Source organism: Mus caroli, chromosome 1 (assembly GCF_900094665.2).
Source record: "Mus caroli chromosome 1, CAROLI_EIJ_v1.1, whole genome shotgun sequence".
Classification (NCBI taxonomy): Eukaryota; Metazoa; Chordata; class Mammalia; order Rodentia; family Muridae; genus Mus; species Mus caroli.
In genome coordinates, this window is record NC_034570.1 from 52,481,331 (window position 1) to 52,504,827 (window position 23,497).

The 23,497-nt window shown below is 44.6% G+C and overlaps 1 protein-coding gene across 10 annotated transcripts in view; it reads left to right on the forward strand.

Annotated features, from left to right (window-relative positions):
- Nucleotides 1–23,497, forward strand: part of Cflar (CASP8 and FADD like apoptosis regulator) — a 64,461-nt gene that overhangs the window by 17,857 nt on the left and 23,107 nt on the right. For 7 of the 10 annotated variants that reach the window (XM_029474542.1, XM_029474553.1, XM_029474544.1 and 4 more), the window contains 8 exons: nucleotides 1,471–1,606; nucleotides 2,589–2,662; nucleotides 5,971–6,025; nucleotides 10,033–10,082; nucleotides 10,736–10,817; nucleotides 19,336–19,843; nucleotides 20,787–20,921; nucleotides 21,048–23,417. In XM_029474542.1, coding sequence (XP_029330402.1) covers nucleotides 1,471–1,606; nucleotides 2,589–2,662; nucleotides 5,971–6,025; nucleotides 10,033–10,082; nucleotides 10,736–10,817; nucleotides 19,336–19,843; nucleotides 20,787–20,921; nucleotides 21,048–21,060 — 1,053 coding nt within the window. In that variant the 3' untranslated portion in view covers nucleotides 21,061–23,417. Of the gene's footprint in view, nucleotides 1–1,470; nucleotides 1,607–2,588; nucleotides 2,663–5,970; nucleotides 6,026–10,032; nucleotides 10,083–10,735; nucleotides 10,818–19,335; nucleotides 19,844–20,786; nucleotides 23,418–23,497 lie in introns of those variants that run through there. The other 3 variants (XR_003835997.1, XM_029474558.1, XM_021161348.2) reach the window with 3 other exon arrangements.

Below are 23,497 nucleotides of genomic sequence, written 5' to 3' on the forward strand. Positions count from 1 at the left end.
ATCTGAGGCGGGTTTTCATAATATTGGTTTTTAATTGAGAATAGGTTGGTACTAACTCCTCATGTGCCTTGGGTGTTTTTTATGCTTAGATTTGGTCCTGATTTCTGTAAAAATTGACAGGACTGACTTATATCAATTTTTCGATTTGACAGCTCTCTTCTGGATTGGGCATCCTAGCTGCTGTGTAGAGTTTAGCACTTGGTGGTCTGCTCTCTTCATGCTTGCCCACTGCTGTTCATTTCCCTGGACAGCATGTGGAGGTGGTTTGGTGTGGGGGGACTGGGGCGTAGGTCCTTCTGACTCATCTATGTGGGAAGTGTAGGATTGGAACGGTTGGGATTGTTGGAAGACTGTTTCAATTGCTGCTGACCTCACCTAGTTTGCCTAAGCTATGGTTCAGCCAAGAAAAATTTACATTCCTGGTGGTGACAACAGCTCTTCCTGGTAGCTGCCCTACCTCTGAGAATTTCCTCAGGCTCCTTCATGGTTATAGAAGTATGGGATAGCAACGTGTTCCTGCATCAAATGTAGAATGAAGAAGAAAATGAAAGCAGGAGTCTTTTGGGGGGGGGGTGTTCTCTAACCAACTCCTGCTACTTAGAAAGGATTAATTCTGCTTATTGTCTTTGTAAAATAACAATAACAGTTAAGTAATCAAATGTTAATCATGTGAGCAGAATAAAATCCAAGCTTTTGAAATATGGTTTTTTAACGATCCTGGTGGTTGAAGCTGAATGAGTAAGAGAGCCCCATTTCTTCACATAGCCTCACTGTGGGTCAGGATGACCTGAAACGTCAAGCATCAATGAGAACACTTTTAGAACTTTCAAATGACATTATGAGGATTTCTCTTATCAATCTTTTCTCTAGCTACCTTTTCTTTTCAAACACCCCCAACCCCCACTCTGGAAATCCCTTGTAGCGTTTATTATAATCTCAGTCTTAATTTTTGTAAGAACATTATCTCAGGAAGAGTTCATTCTTAGGCCTGATCATTTCTGACACCATGTTGATATGAAACAGTCCTTTTATCTATCTGTCCCAAACATGAGAACATGTTTATGACCAAAGGAGTTAACATAACAAACAGACAGGTTCTCCCGTAGTCCAGGCTGGTCTCAGTGTGTAGCAGAGGATGGCCTTGAAACTTCTGGTCTTCCTGCCGTTATCTCCTGAGTGCTGGGATTGCAGACGTTCATCACCACGTCTGGTTTATGTGGTGCTGGGGATCAGCCCCAAGGCATCCATCATGCATGCCAGGCAACTACTTTACACCCAGGCTAGAGCGCCAGTCCCCACCTCTTTTAGTCAAAGTCAGAAGGGTTCTTTGTTCTAGGTAGAACTGTCTGGATCAAGTCACCACAAGGTCTCATCTTGTCACCTTTTTCTGTTATGACCTAATGGTCTAGAGTTTGTACTGGGGACTTGTCAGTTCCACTCACATGCATTTCTTGTTCATGGCTTTCTTAGAGTTTCTTGGATCTGGTGATTGAATTGGAGAAACTGAATCTGATTGCTTCAGACCAATTGAATTTATTAGAAAAATGCCTGAAGAACATCCACAGAATAGACTTGAACACAAAGATCCAGAAGTACACCCAGTCCAGTAAGTACTTTTGGCTACTCAGTGGTCTTTCGGGTTTACTCTGTGATGGTAGCAATGGTCTGTGAAGATTCGTTTGTTGGATGCATGGTTGAAACAGAACCTGAGAGTCCCAGCCCCCTCTAGCCTATGTCAAGAGATCATATTCCTTTATAGCCTTCATGTCCCAGTATCCCCACTCCACTGGCAAATCTCCCTCTGAAAATTGTCACCAAGAAGTTCTTAACAGTCTGGTCTTTAAAGATGTCTGTAGCTCTGTTTTTAAAGGGCAGAGAGACTGTGAACACTCAGGACTTTGTAGGTTGAATCCTGTTGCCCAGTTCCATGTTAGACCTGATGACCACCATCGACCTCTGGGTGGTGTCCCTGGGTCTGATTGCTGTCCTTTATGTGGGCGGTGTTTCATTAATCCACATGGAAAAGGTCACTTTTGGTTTCATTCTTTAATAAAGGGGGTCAGCTTTCTCCCTTACACCAACTTATCGTATAGCCTCAGCTTCAGCTTGGCTTCTCTTAGGAGGTCACTGTCTCTATAGGGTCCTGGTATAAAGGTCATGACTAAGACCTGCTTTTCTACATGGTAACCTGTCTGAATAAAGAATCTGAAATAGGAATGATACTTAGTTTTCTCTTTAATTTATATATATATAGTGTGTGTGACCCCACACATGTGCACATACATGTGTGTGTGCACTCACTTGCTTATGAGCCCCATGTGTGAGTTGTTTCTTTCCTTTCACCATGTGGGTCTTGGGGATTGAACTTGGGTTGTCAGACTTGGTGGCAAGTGCTTTTACCTCTGGAGTCAGCCCACTAGCTCTTTTAGTCACCCTTACTGATTGCAGAAGAGTCATCTAATTGATGTTTTGAATTCAGGCAAGTGCAAGTTTAAGGTATTTTGAAAGATGACGGTTGACTGGGACTGAAGCATTGTTGAAGACTCACGAGACAGTTTATGAACCTTAGCCCCTTTCTGTCTTCATAGGCCAAGGAGCAAGATCAAATATGAATATTCTCCAGGCTTCGCTCCCAAAATTGAGTATCAAGCATAACTCAAGGGTGAGTCTGGAGCCAGTGTATGGAGTACCAGCATGAACCAGTTTCAGAGATGTAATAAAAGTAAACATCTCATTTCATATGCTGTAATAGCTAAACAAATTCTGATAGACATGTGTTTGATTAAGAATGTGTATAATTTCTTATGATTATAAACCATTGTAGTGTTCAAAAATATATTTGGAAAATTTTATGAAATATATAACAAGAAAATAATGTATGTACCCATTATCTGGGCATGACTACTGTGGAAAGCTTTCTTTTAGTCTCTGTCCTATGTGCATTAGCAGATGTGTCTATTTGTACAGTTGAATATCTTTTTCATTCTTTGTTTCTTTGAAGAGTCAATTTTAAAAATTAAAGTAGATAGACTGTACCCATAGAAAGAAAAAGTTAAATGTCCCCAAAGAGATTTTTAAAGTTGTTTCCTTCCACCTCACAGAACTCATGTCCCACTTCCTTCCTGTTAAGGAGACTATTCCTGACCAGTTTCTTCTATAACCATGCACAGAGAATCTACCCACAGAGAGGGTCTACTTTTATACAAGTGGTAGCATACCATGTCTGCTCTTCTGAACAGAGAATCCTTAAACATTGTTCCATATAGTTAATAGGAGGTTGTTTCTACTTAATCATTATTTGTATTATTTTGAATGATACCCCTACCCTTTTATCTTCTTTTGAGACAAGAACTTACCTGTAATCCAGCCTGGCCTGGAATCCATTATGTAACCTAGGCTGGCCTTGAACTTGCAATGAGCTCCTCTTGCTTCAGTCTCCTCAGTGCTAACATTATAGCAGGAGGACTCATGGCTTCCATTTTCTGCATGTACTAAAATGTATTTAGTTCTTTCTTGCTGATGTATAAATTGCCTCCTTTCCTTTGTTACTGGAAACAATGCTGCAAAATAAACTTCCTGATTCTTATCTCTTTGTGCATTTGCTTTTAAAAAGAATATTTAGAAACTATTTTTACTTATTTATTTTAATTTGCATATATGCTTGTGTGCCTGCATGAATTTTTGTGGACCATATGTGTATGCATGTGTGCCTGCATGAATTTATGTGTTCAGGAGCCCCTTGAGGTCAGAAGTAAATATCAGCTCTTCTAGAACTGGAATTATAGGCAGTTGTGATTCACAATGTGGGTGCTGGGAATTGAACCCAGGTCCTCTGAAAGATCAGGCAGCACTCTTAGCCTCTGACCCATCTTGCCAGTCTCCCATTTGCCTTTTTCCTGAGTGTTATTTTAATTTGGCAAACTTTTTTTTTTTTAACTGAGTGACATAAAAAGAGATTTCTTTCTCTAGTTAATGGTCATAAATGTCCCATGGTTGTTTATAGTTATGTTCTGAGGAGGGCAAACTCTTGTGCTTGCCCCCTGGTCCATCTTTTCTTGTGAGAAGAACAGTGGTATAACATTAACCTAACCCCTTTAAAGTGATGTAGACTTCGAGGTGGACTGGTTGAATTATAAACTTCTGTAAATGTGTATCATGAGAACATTGCACTGAGCAATAGACTTGCAAAGCTAAGTGGCTGTTAAGGAGTGTACTGCCCACCCACCCACGCACTCACCGACATAAGGGCACATATGTCTAAAGCAGTCAGTCCATCTACCTCACACAGGCCAGCCCAGCCCTGTGCCTATTCTACGCTTTCCCACTGGATCTATAAACTACAGTCACCCCATTGCTTAGGGACAGCTTTTAATTTGTCCTTCTAGTCTCTGATACCTTTAGGTACGATCCTTGAGGGTTTTCTGAGTTTTCTCACGCCACCTGGGAGATTATTCTAACGTACGCTGTCATTCTTAGAATCCTTCATATCTTCACTTCTGTGTTCCCATTCTGCAAGTGCAGTGTGTTCACTGTGTAGCCTGCTCGGGATCCAGCTTTGTGCTTGCTTTCTCTTTCCACTTGCTGAATCTACCACGTGACCTGATCTCTCCTTTAGTAAGCAAGCTCTAGGACATAGGAATCTGGTAACTCTCTCACAAGATTTAGGACCTGCATATATAACTGGGCTATGCTTTGGCTCCTCTAAGGCTACATAAGTGCTTCAGAAATTACAGTGGCATTGCCTGACACAAGAATCTGCCAAATCAAAAGAAGTTATATGACTGCACTGTAATGCTTTTGAAGTCTAGCTTTGATTTGATCCCTTTTCGATAGCACCTGAAAGTCAATGTCCATCTGTTTGTGGTGGGGTGCCAAGGACCAGTTCTGATTAAGTTATGGATTATTCCAGAGATGGGGGAGCCATAGCTTGCATGTCTTTCTTCAGTTTATACACAGATGTGCTCTCAGACACAGCTTAATGGACAGTGTACTTCTTTGGTTAGGTATGCTGCTGTTGATCAGATGGTAGCAGGGAGCGATGCCATCTTACAGAAGTTCTGCCCTCTGAGGAGAGAGAAGGATCAGTTCAGGCTTTCAGGAGTGTGTCCAACTCTTGATTGTCATGACACACACATCACTGTTTTTATGGCTCGGAAATCATTTTTTTTTCAAAAGCCACAATTGGACATTATTTATTTAGTTTGTAGTGCTATCAGCTGGACCCAGGGCTTGGGGTACAGATATTTATTAAGTGCTTCTGTGCCTGCTATGCTGTGCTGGGTGTCTGTGAATAGTTAAACACCATGGATACCCTTTTTAGCTGAAGCTGGTGAAATGGCTTAGCACTTAAGACCACAGGCTCGATTCTCAGAACCCATATGGTGGCTCACAACTGTCTAACTCTAGTTCCGAAGGATCTAATGCCTCTTCTGAGCTCCATGGACCCCAGGCACACACAGAGGCACATACATGCACGCAAAAACACTCATCCACGTGAAAACGCAAAGCTCCCGTATATGCTGGCTGGGTACCATTCTGTTCTTGAGAAGATAAAGACTACAGAGGTTGAACTGGCAGAGGTGGGATTCACACCTGCAGTCAAGCTGTGCTTTGCCCAGTGTTAAGGGAATAGATTAGATGGCAGGCTCAGTCCCAGCATATTCTAAGTTGGGACCTTCTAACACCCATGCTGTACTGTAAGACCTGGTTTAGAGCTGTTCTGAAGCAATATTCTATACATCCCACCTTCCTAATGTTTTCATTTCTTATTGGGAGACTGATGTGATCTTTTTGACAATATAGTGTGGAATTTATGAAGTTAACAGTCCCTGCACTTCATTTTTAGGTAACTGTGAAGGTGATATTTTTATCCCCCCCCATGTGTAAAAATATCAAGCTATTTAAAGAGGTGTAATATAGTGAGCCTCTGAAGAAACTAACACAGTGTGACCTTCTGTTTTATATTTGAAGCTCCAGAATGGGCGAAGTAAAGAGCCAAGATCTGTGGAACACCGTGGCATTCAAAGTAAGTAATTTCTTTTATTTGTTCTTGATAAATGCTTAATAATTTAAGGACAAGGAGGTAAGGTATGTAGTTCAGTGGGAGAGCACTTGTCCAGCATGAATGAGGCCCCAGGTTTGATCCTCAGCACTGGGGAAAAAAATGTACACATTGTGGTGTGTGGTGACCCATGCTTATTGACCTGGGTGCTGGAGACTTGAAGTGGGAGCTTCTCTTGTGTCCACGAGTTCAAGACTAAGCCTCCTTAGCAGCACAGGGAGACCCTGTCATCTAAAACAGGAGAAAAAGAAAGAAAAGGACAAAGGAAAAGTTCCATTTTAGAGCTGGCTGCTTCTTTTATTCACACATTTTAATTAAGCTTGCAAAGAGCAGAAGCGTGCTCCTGCAATGCCCTCCTCTTTGGTACTTCCTGTTACTCTCTGACTTGGTGCACCTAAATCTAACTACACTGACGTCACGGGCATCGACCACCTTGGCTGTATTTGTGAGTGATGGGGCATTTGTACTTCTGAAGTGGAGCTATAACCAGACCATATTAAACATTAATCTGACTGTGGTAATAAGGCACATGAAACCAAATATCTAGCAGCAGGAAGAAGAAATGCTAATCTGGAAACTCCAGAGAGGGCAGTCTCTCTCTTTCACAAAAAGAAAAGAAATGCAATTAAAAGCTTGTTCATTTCAACCTACATGGCCTCTTCTTAAAATGTCAGCACTTTAGCCATGGCATTCCCTAAAGTCTTTACTCATGTATTTATTTGTCTATTTATATGTGGGGATGGAGATAGAACCTTGCTGTGTAACCATGGCTGGGCTGGTTTATTTATTTATTTATTTATTTATTTATTTGGTTTTTTTGAGACAGGGTTTCTCTGTGTAGCCCTAGCTGTCCGGGAACTCACTCTGTAGACCAGGCTGGCTTCGAACTCAGATATTCGCCTGCCTCTGCCTCCCAAGTGCTGGGATTAAAGCCACCACGCCGAGCTTGGGCTGGTATTTATGATGTAGCTCAGGTTAACGTCAAACTCATAACAATCTTCCTGCTTCAGTCTTCTGAGGGCTCAAACTACAGTGATGTCCCACCATGCCTGGCTTAGAACATCATTTTTATAAAATATTTATTTACTTATTTATTTTGTGTATATGAGTACACTATCGCTGTCTTCAGACACACCAGAAGACCCCATTGCAGATGGTTGTGAGCCACCATGTGGTTGCTGGGAATTGAACTCAGGACCTCTGGAAGAGCAGCCAGTGCTCTCAGCCTCTGAGCCATCCCTCCAGTCCAGAACATCATTTTAAAAAAGCATTTCTTTGCTGTACTGAGGCCTTTCTAATTTGAGAGTCAGGACGCAGTCTTACACTGGTGAGGTGGCTTGTGTTGTAAGCCAGCGAGGGCTCTAAGCCTCTATGGAGGGCAGTGCGACCAAAGGGCCCCTGAATCTGTTGCGCGCGCAATAGAGGGGCACGGACATGAACCCGCAGTGCTAACATTTTGAGTGGGGCGGCGCCCTGGCCCTGATGGAAGCCTTGTGGGTGCAGCTTGTGTAGCCTGCAGGCTGCTTGTGCGCTTGGAAACTGGGAACCATTTTACCCCGACTAGCCAGATGGTGCCGCTCACGCCTGCCGCTTCCTACCTACAGTTCTTCTCTCCAGAGAAAACTGTTGAGAACTTTAATTTGTTTCTGAAGCGACAGCCTGTTTCTTAAAACATTGGTGAGGTGGAAGAGTTAGCGCTCCGAATGCTGTTTAAAGTAGAAAAGAAAACGGGGGACCCGGCAGGCTTGCTTAGGAATGTAAAACACACGGGTTCTTTCCATTGCGATCCTATCATGTGGTCCAGAAGAGTACTTGAGGCTCCGGACACCTGGTGACACTGTAAGGAGAGCCACCTGTCTGCTTTGACCTGGATTTGACTTACTAATAAAAGGAAAAGCATTCTGTCAGGTCTGCCTTAAACTAAGAAGCTTAAGATAATCAAACCATGTATTCAGGTCAGCTTGGACTTGCAAATGGCTCCTACTGATGGCGGAGGTAGTGACTACCCCGAGATGCCTATGTCACACTCATATTTTCTAAGGAAGAATAATTTGAGTACATGTCTGCAGGCTGTGCAGTCACAGAGTCCCGTCTGCCACTCATAGCATGGGCCTTCTTTTCTGTTACAATAAACATTGATTGTTAGAACAGAAGAAAATCAAGCAAAATCCCCTCCTAATTTCATCTATCAGCAATAGCCATAGTTTTATTTGACTTATTTTATCCTATTGACTTTTATTAGAAAGGGTCTTGTTGCATAGGTAGGTCTTTAACAATCATCTTTAAAGAGTTGGCTGGGATTGCCAGAGTAGGCCAACACGCCCAGCTAGAGCTTGATTAACAGGCTTCCAATTTCATGTTGCTGTTGGGGATTCAACCTAGAACCTTTCACATGATGGTCGAGTGCTCGTCTATCCATCCTACAGTGGTTGATTTAAACCTCTTCATCTTTAACCCGGAGTATATTCACTTGTCCCTTAGTGTCTGTAGGTGACTTATTCCAGGATGCCCTGTGGGTACCACAATTTGTGGATACTCAAGTCTCTTATACAGCAGGGCATAGCATTTGCATATAACCTGTCCACGTGCACTCCTACACTTAAGCCATCTCGAGATGACTTACACTGCTTTGTACAATGGAAATGCTATAGCCTTTATACTTTTATTTTTTAGGGGACAGTGACAAGAAGTGTTTATGTACGTTATTCTGTATTAAGCCCATGTTATTTAATCACCTATTTTAATATACATATGCTGCATGGATGTGTCAAATGCAGAACAGTTGCTCTTAGCCTTTTAGACATTGTAAAGGATGTAATCACATGTATCACTGGTGACGTAATCAATTTTATGTTTGTGACGAGGGGGAGGGGAAGGGGAAGAGGAAGAGGAAGAAGAAGAAGAGGAAGAAGAAGGAAAGAAAAGTGATTAGAAAGACTCTTACCATCAACCTCTGGCCTCCATGAGTGGGAGCAGGGTTGCTTTGCACCTGCTCACAAGCATGCAAATGCACACATGCACAAATGTACAGAGAAGGCGATGCGGAGGGAGAGGGCAGGGGTGGGACAGGGACAGGAAGAGACCGGTTCAAAACTGAGTGTGGTAGCATAGGATGGTAACCCCAGCACTCATTAGTGGAGGCAGGAGAACAGGTTGGAGGCCAGCCTGGGCTACATATCAAGAGCCCACCTCTGAAACAAAATCAAACAACCCAATTCATTTCCCCAAATGTTTCAGATGCTGGTAAGGCCCCCCTACCCCCTCTATCTTTAGACACCATTTCTCACCTCACAGCAGTCTTGGCCCAGAGACGGAATGAGCTAATGAGATGACGGCTCTTCAGCACTGAGGTGTGAGCCAGCCCTTTTGTGTCTTTGGAACCCAGTGCTTCCCTCACTTGTGTGGGCTAAAGTGAGTCATTGTTGTGGGGTGGAGTTTGCTGTGGGCCCCAGCACTTTCCAGGCTTGCTGAGCCATGTCTTGCTGCTGACATTTTATTTTATCGGCTCCCAGCATCACTGAACTATGAAAACATGGGCCATCTGTTCGGTACAGAGCACACACACATGAGCCTCTCTCCTGCACACTCCAACGCTCTTTCCTTTAGGTGTCATCCAAAATTTTGGCCCATGTAGGAAAGCTGTAGAGAAGTGACATTTTTGAATTCTCCTTATCAGGTTAAAAACTCACCAGCCACCTGGTGGTCTCCTGGAAGAGGCCTACGACTGTTACCTGCATATCATGGTTTTTCTACGTAGTCCTGGAATAACAGGACTCTTGAGTTTCCCTTTGGGTCAGGCTCTTCCGTGTGAGGTTGGAACTTTGGGCTGAGTCTAGCTGGAGAAAGAATAGGAAGCTAAAGAAACGGGCAAACAAAACATCATGATAAAAAGAACTCAGCCAGCCTGGGTGTGGGCCTGGGTGTGGGCTTAGTTCTACTTTGTAAATGACTCTCTCTCTCCCATCCCTCAGGAACACTGGTGAAGACATCTATCCAGGAATCGGGAGCTTTTTTACCTCCGGTAAAGAATAACTTCTCTGATTTGGTATTTCATACAAGGGTATATACTAGTACACTGACGTCTTACAAAACTAACAAAAACTGTTCTTTAAAATTCTTTGTGACAACTGGGTGCCTGTGCATAATTCTCCTGAGAACTCAGTGAACAGGAACCTTGAATATAACAAAGAAAAAATATATTCAAGTAGAAGGCTTGAATGAGCTTTGGAACGCAGGGAAATTCTGAGTGGCGGCTGAACTGTGTCAAGCCCTGGCTTTTGCCTGGGTGGACAGCCTCTGCAGAGGAAGCAGTGGAAAGCCTCCATTTGTGCTGGCTTAGAAAGTTGATTCTTGGTGCTACTTTAGACTTCTTCAAGGGCATGTGCCCCACCTTCTCTCTTTCAAATTATCTTTATTCTGCAAAGCTAAGACACATGTAAAATAAATTATACTTCTCATTCAAATTAAGTAAGAATTGAAATAGCTGTTTGTCTTAAACTCATTACTGTGACAGAGGAAAAAGTTGACATTACTGGGAAATGTCAGCCGTGATGACTTTAGGCTGTGTCTATTGAGTGATTCACCTGCCAAAGGGATGTTTAAAACAAATGAGAAGAAGAATGGATAAGTCTCAGAGAAGTATCCAGCATCTCTAATCCCTGCCTTTCTTTCTAGCACATCCGTGAAGAGACTTACAGGATGCAGAGCAAGCCTCTAGGAATCTGCCTGATCATTGATTGTATTGGCAACGACACAAGTAGGTGTACAAGCCTGGGATCCACTCCCTACAGCATGATCATGACCAAGCAAGGTGGATCTGTCAACATGGCAGATACCAACTGCAGTAACAAAGTACACTCTACTATGGTGCTTGCTTCTCAACCATGTCATTGTTTAGTGTGGATTGGGCTAAGGGAGTTTGTTATGTCATAGGGTCAGCCAGGGGTCCTGTCGTCTTTTAAGGCCTTGGAGTCTGTAGAGTCCTCTGTATTTGACTGACAGATGAGGGAGTAGAGACTGTGTAGCGGATCTCATCACAGATTTTAGAGAAAGGCCTGAGAAGGATGTACCTCATCTCTACCCACTTCCTATTGGTCATTACTTACATGGCTTGGGCTAACGACAACAGACGTAGATAAATCAGTTGAGCTATGGGTTAGGAGGAAGATGAGATGAACTTCGGTAGCACAACACTAGCTTTAAGTTGTGGAAGTTGTGTTTTTACCTGTCTTATCTGTGCATCCTGGATAATGTGGCTAGGGGTGGTCCTGGTCTGCAAGGGACATTTATAATGCAAGGCATTCTGGTTTCTAATATTGTCAGATGTTTCACTTCACCTGGATAGACCATGAAAGCCTTCCTTGGGGCTATTAAAAACATGGTGTCTGTGTTATCATAGGGGTGTGGCTAGTGTTTGAACCACATGTGACTAAGGTCTCCTCTCTGTTTGATCTACCTGTGAGCCATCATTGTTTGGCCCCCGTTGTTTGGCTCAGGTGTTGGATGTTTGGTGCAGACTGAACGAGGCAAGCCTAGATCCCTGGGATACTGCTGCATTTAATCATCTCTCCCTTCCTTCAGATGAGTGGTCACTGTAGTTCACGACTTTCGTGTCTCTCAACACTCCTTAGCCAGAGAGATGCCTCACTTCAAATATTACCAAAGGGAGGTCTGTACAAAGAGAATCTAAGAGAAGGTCAAATTAGCAAATATGAAACTGGATTTTCCAAGATTTCAGCTACAATCCCACTTTCTCGTGAGAAATGTGTCTCCTTCAGAACTATAGAGAAGAGTCCTTTCCATTTGTGATGGTTTGAATGAGAACGACCCCCATCAGCTCATATATTTATGTTCAGCCCTCTGTTGAAAAACCATTTGAGGGGCTGGTGAGATGGCTCAGTGGGTAAGAGCACCCGACTGCTCTTCCAAAGGTCCAGAGTTCAAATCCCAGCAACCACATGGTGGCTCACAACCGCCCGAAATGAGATCTGATGCCCTCTTCTGGTGTGTCTGAAGACAGCTACAGTGTACTTACATATAGTAAATAAATAAATCTTTAAAAAAAAAAAAAAAGAAAGAAAAACCATTTGAGAAGGATTAGTAGGTGTAGCCTTGGTGGGGTACGTGTGACCTCGTTGGAGGTGTGTAATTGAGGGGCAGGGCTTTGAGATTTCAAAAGCCCACACCAGGCCCAGTCTGCTGCCTGTGGATCAGGATATAAAGCTCTCAGCTATTGCTCCAGCACCATGCCTGTCTGCTCCCTGCCATGATGATAATGGACTAACCCTCTGAAACTGTAAGCAAGCCTCCAATTAAATTCTTCTTTTATAAGAGTAGCCTTGGTCGTGGTATCTCTTTACAGCAATAGTAACCCTAACCCTTAAGATGCCGTTTTAGCTATTAGCATCAATAGAAGAATAAGGAAATAGCTCCTCACGGAGTCACTGACTGTTCTAAAGGACATTGTGGGATTGTTCTTTTACTTTTGATTGTGGTTGGCCTTGCTTCCTTCATCGTCAGGAAATGTCTGAAGTACAGGGCTTTCTGTGTTGTACCCATGTTTATGAGACTCATAAAGATCAAGTCACAACCTGCCCTGAACCATAAAGCCTCGGCTCTTCATGAGTAACACCCAGGGCCTGTGTTGACGTCTGTTCCTGAGTTATGGGCAGCTGTATTTCTATGTCTGCATAGTTGTACTTCTCCCACTGTAGGGGGGCAGCAGAGTTGGGCCCTGGCAGTAATTGCCTGGATTTTAATCATGGCTCTGCTGTCTATCTTAGCTTGTGATGTGGGGCTCAGTGTCCCTGCTAAAACATGACTTCATAGCAGAACTTCCTTTATGTGATGGTTGGGGGAGTGAGATTAGACTCATAAAGGACACAGGACAGTGGCTGGAACGAAATGTAAGCTAATGTTAGTTAGCTAATGTCAGCGCAGTCCTTCCGAGGTCAACATCTTGGAGACGGAATGTGTGACTAGAGGGGACCTGGCCCTACAGAGAAGGGCACTTCAGCTGCTCCTTCTCCCTGAAGAGTCAGGGGTCTCTTGACTCATGTGCCTTTGAGAATAAAACAAGCTGCTGGCTTAGAGGTCACTTATGAATTCTCCCAGCTCAGGTGGCTAATCTGCAGATAAGAAACGAGACGGCATAGGTGTGTTCAAATCGCATTGCTTTGCTTTGCTTTGGCGGCTGAGAGGTCCCAATCCCTCTGTGAAGACAGACAGAGAGAGAGAGAGACAGACAGACAGACAGACAGAGACAGAGACAGAGACAGAGACAGAGACAGAGACAGAGACAGAGAGAGACAGAGACAGAGAGAACATTTGCAGATTTTTAAGAGGAAGTATTTTCCCCTCTGCTGCCGCTTCTGATATCTTTGTTATGCTTTAACTGACTAAGACACATTTGGTAGCAGACTTTGCAGTTTCCACTGTAGTGTTATGTGAAGAGACTTCCTCTTCTTACACTGACAGGCTAGGGGTTGCTCCATGTCTCCTTATGTGTTTTTTTTCTTCTTCTAACGGAACAAGTGGAACCTTGAATACACATTATTTTCTCGTAGTCACATTTATATAATAAGAACATTTGTGCACCGGGAAGCAGGACGCTCATTAGGATTGGTCCCTGCTCATGGAGAAAAGGGGCAAGTGACACCCACAATGGTAGAGGGAAGCTGTGTTCAGAGGAATGGTAGACAAACCATTGTGGCCCCTCCTGGTTCTCATGTGATCAGTGCCCTGAGAATGGCTTCTTCCTGGGAACAGGAGTGTGCGATGAGGTACTCTTTGTTTTCTGGACATGTCTATCCTCTGGACCCAAGCAGCTATTTGCTTAACAGCTTAATATTATTTTTTAAAATAATTTACTTTCATTTTATGTGCATTGGTGTTTTGCCTGTGTGCTTGTGTATGTGAGGGAGTCAGCTCATGGTAGTTGTGAGCTGACATGCGGTTGCTGGGATTTGAACCTGGGTCCTCTGGAAGAGCAGTCAGTGCCCTCTACTGCTGAGCCATCTCTCCAGCCCCAAAGCTGAACATTGTTAATGAAATTTCCCTTTAAGGCCCTCACTTCACCAGGCCTAAACCTAGGGTGTATTTAAGAAGTGTGGGTCTATGGGCCCTTGTATTTTAGAGTTTAACGAGGTAGTGTGCTACGTGTACTAGGGCTCAGGGTAGCCCCTTTGACGGGTATGTTAATACTTCAGTTGCAAACCGAATGGATGTGTACATGATATGGGATAGGACTCTTCCTCTCCTGAGAGTCTTTCCAAGAAAATGACTTGGCAGAAAAGACACTAAGGTTGTTGAGTGTTTGAGGTCCTAGCGCTCTGGGTGAGGGGTCATGAGTCTGAGTCCTGGCTATCTTGGGCACACCAGAAAACTCTTTTGGGTTATATAGCATTGGTATTATTTTCTCCTGATACAATATCATCTGGAAAGAATTACCAGTAATCATCTTTGCATAATAAAGATTTATTGTTATTATTATTATTATTATTATTTTGAGACAGGGTTTTTCTATGTAGCCCTGACTATCCGGGAATGAACTTACTCTGTAGAACAGGCTGGCCTTGAACTCAGAGAGATCTGTTTGCCTCTGCCTCCTGAGTGCTGGGATTAAAGGCATGCACCACCACCGCCCAGCAATATAGATTCTTTAAAGATGGTTTGTAGCTTTCTTCGAGTGTGTGCTTGAAGCAGTGAGGCCTTAGCTGGCCTAGGTGACCAAATGCAGAGTTGGATATGTGCCAGATGGCCCTGCTGTTGCCCCAGCTGTTGCCCCAGCTGTGCCTTTCCTCACCAACATCTGCCCTGTCAGCAGCTTGTGTGGGGGACTTTCCTCTCCTTTGCCCTGGTTTTTCAGACTCTGGCTTAAGTTACAACTTCTCCTACAATGCTCCAGTGTCCGAGATCACACTGTCCTTTGTTTCGTTGAGCAATTATTTGTCCTGTGACCCCACTAAACGATGAGACATCTAATCACACATGTGTACACATGTGTTAGCTTCATCTGCAGCGAGCTGTGTGCTTGATCTGTGTCTCTTGTCATAGATTCTGGTAAGACAATAAGGGGAGCTTAGTAAACGCAAGTTTGGGGGTACAGTAGTTTGTTCCCTCCCAGGTGCAGAGCGTATGCATCTAGTCTCCCATAGAAAAGCCACAAACAGGGCTGGTGAGATGGCTCAGTGGGTAAGAGCACCCGACTGCTCTTCCGAAGGTCCGGAGTTCAAATCCCAGCAACCACATGGTGGCTCACAACCATCTGTAACGAGATCTGACTCCCTCTTCTGGAGTGTCTGAAGACAGCTACAGTGTACTTACATATAATCAATAAATAAATCTTAAAAAAAAAAAAAAGAAAAAAAAAAAGAAAAGCCACAAACACCAAGTGGCTGCTTTCTGTCATGTGTCAGACTTCCATGTTGGCTCAAATGGCATGGCAATTTTCATTTTCTTCCCTATTCTCCTCTTCCTGGTAGCTGCTGAGTTTTATAACTTCCTCACCCTGCTTTTGTTTTTGTTTCTTTAAATAAAAATTGAATTGTCCTCAAGCCTAAAAAAGGAAAGGAAGGAAAGAAAGAAAGAGAAAGAAAGAAAGAAAGAAAGGAAGGAAGGAAGGAAGGAAGGAAGAGAAAAAGAAAAGAAGGAAGGAAGAAAAAAGGAAAGAAAGAAAGAGAGAAAAAGAAAAGAAGGAAGGAAGGAAGGAAGGAAGGAACTTATTTTAGGATTAGATTGCTCAATGGGTAAAGGTGCATGCTTACAAATGTGTAGACCTGAGTTCAAATCTCTTGATCCCAAATAAAGGTCAACAAGTGTTGCCTGTAATCCCAGCCCTCCTATGAGGAGACAGAGAGAGCCTCTGGAAGCGCATGGGCCAGCCTAGCCTGACAGACACAGGACAGAACAGAACGGAAAAGAGAGCTTCTCATACAAGATGTCAGGAGGGCGCCCAAGGCTGACCTGTAACCTCCGTATGAGCGCACACTCCGAAATCCATGTTAGCCTTGTCCTCCTTCCCTCCCCGCCCAGGATATCCTGCCCACTTTGGGTTTCACCTATTCACCGTATCTTGGCCTATGAAGGGCACTCAGTAACAGATTGTAAATAGGCTGGCCGGACATTGCCTCTTATTTATTCCATGTATTTATTTAGAAGGTGCTAAGATAAATCTGCTTATATAACTCAAAATGAATTCTAAATGCATAAATGAATGAATTCTAGATGAGTGAGGCTCAGGCATTTTCCTGAGCCTGTGACTGGCTCCTGGTAGCCTTGTGCTAACTGCAGAGAATCCATGGTTTCTAAGAAGCAGTTGTAGCTGCCAAGCTGCAGCTGGGCTGGGCATGGGCTGTCCAGGGTGGGAGAAGGAGAAGTGGTGCTTCTGTATTTTGTTAAATTATAAAACCAACACCAAACTGTTTCTTCCTGTATTTGTAAGCACTGGTATGGTAGCTAAGCCATACATGGAGCACAGAGTCTGTTCACCCTAAGATCGTTTTAATTTAGAATAAGGAGACTTGCATCCAAGTCATAAGCAGTTAGGAAGAAGATGCCTGGCAGGGTCTCTGATTTACGGGTTGATATGCCGCCTTCATCTCCTTTAGAATTAATCATTAATGTTTGAATAAATGCAGTTTGGAAGTATCTTTACAGAAACCCCCACTGGGTTCTGCCGTTTTGGTTTAGGTGTTAGAATTATGGCCATTTCACAAATGAACAAATGGAGGCTCTCACTTACTCAAAGTTACTCGTTCCCCCTCCCCATTCCTTACAGTGTATAAATCATACAGTGCTACATGCTTGTCGTTGCTGGCCCACGGAGGAAAGGAATGTTGGTGTTATGCCGCTCCAGCTGGCATCTGTGCCTACCTGGCCTTGCCATCCAATAGAGGAAATGTCAGCGGTGATGGCCCACAGCAGGCTGCTGACTGACTTGCCCTTGCCATATCAGAGGATTGCTCTGTTTTGTCCCAAGCCCCATACAGATTTCGGGTTCTTCTTGGTGGTGGTTGTGGCATGTGGGACCTTTGCCTTTCCCCTCTTGCTTTGGGGAAAGATTTTCTGCGTTAGATTTTGGGTGCTTATCCTACACTTAGCCCCTCTGAGGCGGAAGCTGAGCCACTGAACCCGAGGAAAAAGAAGGTAGAGCAGCCTTTGCTCTACCCGAGCGCATCAGCTTGGGCAAGAGGCCTCGCTGGGCTTTCCACCAAGGCTTTACCGGTGAAGAGGGTTTTGAAGCTGGCCAGCCAGTGCATTGGAACCTGCATTTCCTTGGTTACTTCTGCCCCCTAGCGGAGAGAATACGCCATAGCAAGAGAAAGGAGCTAGCAGTGGGGCTGCGATCCTGTTAACCTGCTAGTCTTGCGGTGCTAACTAATTTTCTGCAGTAGACCAGTTAAAAACACAATAACAGTGAAAAGCAGAAAACAGAGATTTAGTTCGTATGGCCACACTGGGAAGAGGAAAAAGAGGTTCGGTAACCCCGTAATCCATGAGTTAGGTTTAAGTAGCAGGCAGGAGGTTTGCATAATGAAGCTGACCTAGGAAAGATCGGGTCCAGCTCATCACTGTGCGTTCCAGGCTCTCCTGCAAATCTGCCCCACCAGTTACCAAGCTTCAGCGCTTTCCTCCTCCCTGCATGAGATCCCGGGGGTAATTATAATATCTCAGGTCCGTTGTTTCAACTGTCTGGCACAGGGAGGGGCACATGCGTTTCTTTAGGCTGTCTTCATTCCTGCCAAGTGGTTAAAGTCCTAAAGTAGCTTCTCTCGCTTTCCTGTCTTGGACCCAACCTGGGTATAGCTCTGCGCTTTAAACCTTGCTCGCACCCCAGGGCGACGGCTAGGGTGGGTCAGTGTGGTCGATCATTTCTACCACCCAGATCGTAGAAGGAGAAAGAGGAATCGAACAGGTAATCGGCAAACCTGTAAAACCATGCCCCGCCCCCATTTCCTTCATAAGAGGCTCGCTAGCTGTGAGCTTAACGGTGTCTGTACTTTTCTATCTTTTTTCAACATTAGAGAACATAACTCATTTCCAGGAGAGGGTGGGTCAGCAGAGGATAAGAATATATATAACTACCGTCCTGAGTAGAGATGGTTATGTCATTCTTACTGACAAGAGAGAGCATTATCTATCTAATAATGCGTATAAATCGCTCGACAACTAAGTGGCCGAAGCAAACCATTCACTTGATTATCGCTTACAGTTTTTGTGGGTCAGGACTTTGGGGATTCTTCTGGCTTCGAGTCTGTGGTGAGGCCCTCAGCTGGGGCTAACTGAAGGTTTGACTGGGGTTGGAGGAGCCAGTTGTTGCCTGCCTGGAAAGCTAAGGGTGTTGCCAAGAGGCTCCAGCTGTCCCACATGTGGCCCTCTCCAAGACACTGTCCCCTGAGCTCTCATGTAAGACATTTAAAAACCACCTTGTCTTGGTACAGTGTAGGGCATGGAAAGTTCTAGTATATACTATGTAGGCACAGGCACCGCTCATAGGCTGAGCAAATTCAATTTCAAACACTCAAGCCAGTTCTTACCTGCCTCCCGGTGACTGTTCCACAGATCATTGCTCATGCAATGGAATAAGACTGAACATTACTTATATTGTCTTTATTTCTATTGTTTCATCCTCACAGCACTCTTTCTGGTTGGTGGCTGTTAACACTTCCTCTAAAGCAAGGGAGTCTCACCTTTCTTACGGCTCCTGCAGTCCAAGGGCAGGATTAGAAAGCAGGATTGTCGGGCTTACTACCGTATACTTCCTTTCACAGCAAAGGCAGCCCAGGATGCCTAGACTAGGAGTGAAACTGGGCAATCTAGAAATATTCCCGACTTAGATCTAAGGGCCTCTGTATAAGTCCACAGCAAGGGGAGGGGGAATTCATAACCCAGACTGCCATTTAAACGCACACCTGGATTTATACCCTGCAAACACTTCTCATTCCTCTGTACCTTGAGGAAAGAACCTTTTGAAGAATGAACCTTCTACTTCAGTTTGGTTGACAACAGTTTTCTTCTTTCTTGGTTTAGTGGCATTGGGTGGGTTCAGTCTTGGCTGTGGGCAGAGAAAGTGGTGTTGCAGGGAACGTGCCTTCATGAGAAACCCGGGGCACAAAAGTTGCACATTTCATGTTTAGCTGCTTCTACTTTCGGAGGCCTCAGAGTATCCTTACGTAGAAACACATACGCAATGGCGACCAGGCCAGGTTAGGCGTCATGCCCAATGTCTCTTGGTTCTTCTCACTTCTGTGTTGTTTTCTGTTGGTTTTCTGCAGAATATCTTCAAGAGACCTTCACTTCCCTGGGCTATCATATCCAGCTTTTCTTGTTTCCCAAGTCACATGACATAACCCAGATTGTTCGCCATTTTGCGTGTACGGCCCAACATCAAGACTATGACAGCTTTGTATGTGTTCTGGTGTGCCTAGCAGGCTCCCAAAGCATGATGGGCAGAGATCAAGTTCACTCAGGGTTCTCCTTGGATCATGTCAAGAACATGTTCACGGGGGACACGTGCCCTTCTCTCAGAGGGAAGCCAAAGCTCTTTTTTATTCAGAACTACGAGTCGTTAGGTAGCCAGTTGGAAGATAGCAGCCTGGAGGTAGATGGGCCATCAATAAAAAATGTGGACTCTAAGCCCCTGCAACCCAGACACTGCACAACTCACCCAGAAGCTGATATCTTTTGGAGCCTGTGCACAGCAGACGTATCTCACTTGGAGAAGCCCTCCAGCTCATCCTCTGTGTATCTGCAGAAGCTCTCCCAGCAACTGAAGCAAGGCAGGTGAGTCACTGGGCTCTGTGCTCTCCACCTTTATCCTTGACCACATGTTTATCCAAGATGGATATCACCACCATGCTTGGTCCGATGGACTTCGACAGGACAGAGACTTTCCCTTCCCAGTTCAAATTGCTTCGGGGGGCGGGGGGGGGATGATAAAGACTCAGCACAGCTCATGACTACTTTACATTAGTCAGCTTGTATTTTGGATGTATTTATTATATTCTCCTAACATAAATTGAGCTTTATATAGGTGCGTATTATAGGAAAAGCACAGCGTATGCACTATAGGGTTCAGTGTTGGCCTGGTTTCAGACGTGGTCCCACTGATGGCCTTGGTTTTCAGAGGTAAGGGGATGACTGCAAACATTTTGGATATGTTTTTAGGAGGAGGGAACCATCACTGCCCTAGCTTCTAGTAAATGGAATGAAGCTACAATGTTCAAGTAGAGGACTAACTGGCCCTTTCAAATTTGCTCCCTAATTACAAAGGATAACAATGTTACTTAGCTGCCAGTCAAATGCTGAATTCCAAGGACCCGGGTGCTGCCCTAGCTTTCTCAGTCTCCTCAGTGGTGGCTCACCAGGGCTGGGGGGCGGGGGGAGGGGGCTTGGAGGGGTGCAACATTTCAGACTCGGTGCTCCGGGGAGCAGGGGTAGCATTGGCCTTTATAGTCTTTCTCTCTTTGCATGGGGTTATCAGGTGGCTTGTCCCCTAGCTGGTGTGTTCTCAGAGTAAAATTCCACTGTCTCTGTGGAAGGAGACTCTGGCCTCTGGGCCAGAGAACCGCCAATTGTTTGGATTATTTGCTAAGCAATGAGCGGAGCATTTAAAAGGATGAGTTTCAAAGGACTTTCATACCTGTTAGCTGGCTCTCCCCTAACGACAATCTGTCTTCTCTTTGGTGTTCGCACATCTTTAAACTCTGCCTTTCTCTTCCTCTAGGAAACGCCCACTCGTGGACCTCCACGTTGAACTCATGGACAAAGTGTATGCGTGGAACAGTGGTGTTTCTTCTAAAGAGAAATACAGCCTCAGCCTGCAGCACACTCTGAGGAAGAAACTCATCCTGTCTCCTACGTGAGAACCCCGAACCGTTGGCATTCTTGGTATACCATCCAGGGTGGCGGCTTGGAGCAGAGTTTGGAGGTTACAGCTGCTTCTGGCTCTGCCGTGAGTCCTGACCTAGGGTTCTCCTGTGCACAGGTATGAGCCGTAAACTCCTGTGCCTGGGAAACCGTCTCACTCCCGCCACCGTGCCTTTACCGCTCTGATGGACAGTAAACTTCCCTGCTTACATTCCTAGGTGGGATGTTTTGCCAGAGTGTGGAGAAAAGTAAGACATAAACCTATTGTCTTTTTTGGGGGGGAGGGGTTATCTACCAAATTATTATATGGGTGTATAGTGTATGGTTCAAGATTTGACACTGAATGTAACTTGAGACTTACCTGAGTTTGTCATGCGACTGGATAAATTGTTTCTATGGCACATCTAATCATTTAATAAGTTATTAGCTCATTAAGTACCCATTGCTTCAGGACTTTCACATTGGCCGCCAATTTCTGTGACCCAGCTCCACATTTATATTCTTTTTCTGCAAAAACAAATTTCATTATGTCTGTTTAATATTTACAGTATAATGCTTTGTAACACATCTAGACCATGAGCACAGGAGAGCTGGCCCTGACCCTCGCCAGCTGTGCAATGGCTTAGGTGAAGGAGAACTAGCCCTGCTCCTTGAAGGTTGTAATGCTTGGGAGAGTAGTCTGTACCTTGCCTGGGCAGCACAGTAGAGCCAGCCCCAAGAACACAACAGTGAGTGGGGGAGCTCGCCCTGGTTGGCTCAGGATCAGGAACAGGAGTGATGACCAACTTGGGGCTTTGAGGTGGCCCACCCCAGCATCCACATCATCTGTGAACTGCCAGAGCCTGTGAAGGGGCTGGTCCTGTAGAACTAAGGCTGCAGGATCTCCATGACAACAACAGGGCAACAACAGGGTATCTGAGAAGGGTCCCCGTGAGGATCCAGTATTTATAGTGCACCAGAAGCCAGAGGCCTCGAATCAGACCAGTGACCCACTGCACTGAGTAAAGATGTGAGTAAGTAAAGATGTGTGGACACACGGAAATACTGAGGGACACACAGGAGCTTTTATGGAGATGTTTTATTTTTTTGTTTTTTGTTTCTTTGACAGGAACAGATTGCAAGGGCAGAGAGTAGATAAGGAAGCTGGAGACACGAGTGGGGTTGGGTGCATGATATAGAATTCACAAAGAATCAAAAAAACTAAAAAATAAAAAGGTTGCCTAGTGAGATTACTTATTTATGATTTATATAGCTAGCTTTTCTTTGTAACAAGAGCAGATAGAATTTACTTATTTATTAAATACTATTGAAGCAAGGTTGTAACGTACGTAGCAAAAGTCCTGCCATACCAGTACTAGCGTGGGGAGGCCAAAGGATCACATGTTCTGAGCCAGTCTAGGTATGTAGTAGCTGTGTAATGAGATTGTGTGTTCGCCTGTTTGTGAGAGGGAGGAGAGAGATAAATTCCAAAACATGTAACACAGTATAATTTTATTAGCTGCTATAAAACATGGTTATTTTACTTTGTATACTCTTGAGTAACCTAATAGTATAATCTCTATCTCTATTGAAGGATAGTAGTCAAACCCCTCCCCTCAGGGTTTAGGGATCTGTTCCAAAGAGGAGGCAGAAAGACTGAGAGCCAGAGGTGGTGAAAGGCTCCAGGGAAGCCGCATCTTCCAGACAGAACAGGACCCAGGCACATGTGACTGACAGCACAGGTTCAAACCAGACATAGTCCCAGCACTGAGAAAGGGAGGCGAAGTTGTGGGCCATTGTGCTCACACCTGAGCACAGTGGGAATCAGGAGTGTCCAACCCTCAGGGCTGTCTCGTCAGAGGGAGAGATGTATAACCTGTTTCTGCCCAGAAGGCAGGAACAATGCGATTCGTAGCTGGTGGTCTCTGCACTATTTGTACCGCCAAGCCACACCGCCTTCCTCAGACTCAAGTTCATGTCAGTCAATCAGCAGTCTGCCCTCCCTGCCACCCTCATCAGGACCACTGTTTTCCCTGAGCCTGCTTCCTCAGTTAATTCAGAGAACCTATCTGTATGCAAGATGTTGCTTGTACTCTACAGCCGTCTCTTAAGCTTTTCTGTACACACACGACTGGTTAATTACCACCAGAAACTAGTTTAAAATTGTGCTGTGCCTAAAATAAACTACTTGGGGCCAGACTCCAGAAGTTTGGACAAAAACTGTCCACTGAGTCACGTTGAGACAGACTTTCTTTTTGCTTCTCTTGGATCAACACCCTGCTGGTTAAGGTGTTTGCAGAGATCCCCACGAAGGGGAGATTGTGCAGTAGATAGCTGCCGAGAAAGGGAAGTCAGCTTTCTCCAGTGGAGTGTTATTGGACATATCTACTACCCGTCAGGGCAGGCCCCAGACCCAGGAGAAATTGGCTAACATAAAACGGACTCTGTGTGCTTCTCTTTTTATTGACTTTCTTTTTTTTTCTTTCTTTTTTTTTTTTTTTTTGGTTGTTTGAGACAGGGTTTCTCTGTATAGCCCTGGCTGTCCTGGAACTCACTTTGTAGACCAGGCTGGCCTCGAACTAACTCTCT